The 3,642-nt window shown below is 41.8% G+C and overlaps 1 protein-coding gene across 1 annotated transcript; it reads right to left on the bottom strand.

Annotated features, from left to right (window-relative positions):
- Nucleotides 1–682: 682 nt before the first annotated feature.
- On the bottom strand, nucleotides 683–2,395 carry c17h11orf96 (chromosome 17 C11orf96 homolog). Its single transcript, XM_041276788.1, has one exon. The coding sequence runs from the start codon at nucleotides 1,899–1,901 to the stop codon at nucleotides 1,539–1,541; it is 363 nt and encodes a 120-aa protein (XP_041132722.1). The 5' UTR covers nucleotides 1,902–2,395; the 3' UTR covers nucleotides 683–1,538.
- Between the last annotated feature and the right edge of the window lie 1,247 nt (nucleotides 2,396–3,642).

Raw genomic sequence — 3,642 nt, 5'->3', positions numbered from 1 at the left:
ATTAATATATAACTATCTCCGGTTCGGCCTGCATGTTCTCTGCAGTTGCGGTTTGACATTCACCTTTAGTGTCATTTGCAACCCATTTCTGCCAGCTCATGACCCAGGCTGAAGTCAAGTCCCAATTCAAACTGGTTTGACTTGCTGCCAATGTAAACAAATAAAACTTGTTTCAAATCGCTTTCAGTTCAGTCCCAGTTCAGATGGAAACCAAGAGTAACAGTCAGGCTGCTTCCAGGTTGAATCATTCCAGTTAAGCGAGATTGCTCATCAGCACTGGCACCTGCTTATCGGCAGCACTGGACCATGGCCACGTTCTGGATTGAGTTTAAGAATCATGTTATTTAGATTTTGCACTTTCATATCCCCTTATGTGTGGATGAGATGTAAAAGTGCAATAACCACAGACAAGGTTCTTCACTCTTATTAACATAACAACATCCTCCCAGGCTGTATGATTTACTCCCACCAGTCACCTCCTGTGTTATTGTTATTGGGAACACAGCATACAGGAGTGCAAGGCTCTAGGAGGGACTGGACACTGGAAAGAAACTTATTATATTGTGGCTGGAAAATGTGGCTATCAAACTCTATAAAAAAATAATATATTAATAAGTGTTTTGTACATTTTGGACATAATGTAATTCTTTAGCTGTATACAGTAACAAACAATGCCACTCCATTTTATTGTGCAAATATTTATTATAGAGTATAAGAAAGCCCCATCTTTGCAAATTCAACATTTCGGTTATTTGCATCAACATTTTACCAACATAAAGGATTTATAAATAGAAACATTCTTCATTGCCATATCAAAAGTTATAATTTAAATAAAGGACCATTAAATACAAGCGTACACAGTAAACTTGCACTTCAGTCTGTTAAGTACAAGAATATTGTCATTGTGGCTCGGCTCCACCTCTGGGCTGTTGTTTTCATCAAGTCTCTGGACTCCTGCATTTGGAAAGTGTGAGCCTCTTTTCACTTTAACACATTCATATCGATACTAGCTTAAAAACATCCTTTCTAGAAAATGCAGTATATCAAAAATATCAAACTTCTTCTGTAGCCTTCTGTTATTGTTATATAGACATATATCATTCCAGAGTCTGTTTAAGCAGACCGTTCTTAATTCACTTCACTTTAGAATACAGACAGTTAAATGTATATTCTTACAAATTATCCACTGCCTGCTCTAACTTTTGACTGGAAGATACATTTGCATATATACCCAGACACAAATAAACCCAGTACATGTATAAATACATCTGTACATTTAGCCACAGGCACGAGTAACATTTATTTACTTAACTTCTTTAAAGACATCTGTATCAAAAAAGAAAGAAATCTTCCTTTCATCGATATGTTATGTATCTTTATGCATATATATGGTATGTGGCTTAATGGCACACATGTATATATGTTCATAAAAGTACTACTGTACATATATAAATCCAGCTGTTTGTTTTAGATATTTGGCCAGGAAACAAAGTCCATCTTCATTATGAAGCAGCAGGGGTCCCGGGGATGCGGGGCGGTCACTGTGTGGAGTCAGAGTCGCTGGAGTCCACGCTTCCCTGCATGGTGGAGTTCGCTATCCGGTCCCGCTGGAGGTTCTGGCTGCTGCACCGCAGACTCTCCAAGGACTGCAGGAAGGACTTTCTTGCTTTCTCTTCCTCCAGCGGCGAGGCTCCTTCCTCCTCTACCTCAGCGATCTCTGCGAATGTCACCGGCTGCGTCTTGAAGCGTGACTGTCGGGGGCGCCTCAGCCTGGCTTTGCCTCGCACAGGAGCCTTGGGGAGGGGTAGAGGCTGGGGGAACCCCTCCAACACTGCTGCCAGGAGGTGTGGGGGTATCACTGTCTGGCATCCGTTGACTTCCATGTGTCTTTCTGCCATCATGATCAGCTTAAGAAATGATTTCACTGCTTCAACTGGCTTTCAAATAGTTTCCAAACACTAGATCAGCCTGTTCTTGCCTTCCTCTGCAGGGGTTTGCTCAGAACGAGCTTCTGAATGCCAGATTTTAGTGGAGAGTTGAAGATGTTTTAAATGAAATCAACTCTCTTTTTTGATTTTAGAGTTCTGTTCAGTCCTTGTAGATACTAGAAGCTTTTTCTCTCGGTTTTGTGCTCCAATCAAATTGCACAGTTTATGTCTGCAGTTGAAAGGAAATGTCCATAGTTCAGTCAGATCCTCTAATAGCACTGGCAGGAGATGTCGAGTGTGTTTTCAGTAGCTGCGTCAGTCTGTGTCTGAAGGCTGCTTGCTTTGCTCTCTTTCTCTCTCTCACGGACTCCAAGCAGCAGGGCTGGGTTTATATAGCCCTCTGCAGCCCACTTCTCAGAAACATCACAATCACTCCCCTCTCCAGTCACAGTTCCGTATTCCATACCAATCTACCGGAATCAGGCCTTTAAATAGTCAGCTGTGATGATGTAAGGAGGGAGTTTGTTAATAGGAGTCACCCACTGAGAGTCCTACAGGGACCTCCACAACCCCCACCCCGTCCTCATCACACACTACCATGAGCAAAAACATAGTGCAGAAAACAGCATGGACTGTCAAAGGTCAGGGACTGAGAGATAGCAGTGCAGTTTAGTGGTAAAAGCAGAAGGTAGGGAGGGAAAGAGACTTAGTTGTAAGAGTTAGTGGATATGGTAGAAGTTTAGAGCTGAGGAACAGGGAGGGAGGCAATGTGGTCTAGTGATTAGAGTTGAGTGACTTGGAGGCAGTTTGGTCTAGTTGTTAGAACTGAGGGACTGGGAGGTAGTGTGGTTTACGGCACTGACTGTTTCTCAAATGCAGCCTCCAGGGTGATTTGGGGCAATAAACCTCTTTATATATTTAGGGCTCGGCTCTCAAAATATTCATTGTATAAACTTTCAGATTTAATTTCCAAGGAATTCCCAATCTAACTTTCTAAATTCAGCGCAAAGCAACCATATGGAAATTAAGGTATACAAACATATTGTACTTTAGGTTCTTTGCAAAGTCTGTATTCCAGGTACTTTTGTCTATTACCACTTGCAGCACTGCAATAATATCTGAAAACATTGAAAAGCCCACACACCCCCCCCCACCCCCCCCCCCCCACATGTGCACGTTCATTGCACTTGACTCATCTACAGATTTTTACATTTTATATAAAAAAACAATAATTAATAACACTTGTTCCATCTCATTGTAAATCTACAGTTTCAAACCTATTCCTACAAATGTTCTCATAAGTTTGACCTCAGTTGTTACCAAACATAATTTATTTCCGGCATGCTTAATTAGCTAATCAAAATGTTGGAGAACAAATACGAGCATGTATTGTTTGTTGTTATTTTTACTAACATCAGCCTCATTTATACTTCTAAAATTTGTGAAACTGTAAAAGGTAGGACTCCTCAATGCAGCTCCTTCTCTGTCACATGGCCTGACAGCCCCCACTCACACCCCCACAGCACCAATCTCTCAATTTGCACTCTTCTCTATTTCTGAACTGGGGTCTCTGTCACATGGGTTCAAGTGTCAGCACATGATGTGCTGATTCTGTTTCATTTTTCAAGTTATGCAACAGGTGAGCTGGCCCAAAGCCCAGGGTGCCTCTGTCTCTCCACTCCATGTTAGTCCTGTGTAAGCCATGCAGGGATAT

The sequence above is a fragment of the Polyodon spathula genome, chromosome 17 (genome assembly GCF_017654505.1).
Source record: "Polyodon spathula isolate WHYD16114869_AA chromosome 17, ASM1765450v1, whole genome shotgun sequence".
In the NCBI taxonomy this organism is placed as follows: Eukaryota; Metazoa; Chordata; class Actinopteri; order Acipenseriformes; family Polyodontidae; genus Polyodon; species Polyodon spathula.
Note: the sequence above shows the minus strand (reverse complement) of the source record. Positions and strands in the feature narration are given on the sequence as shown.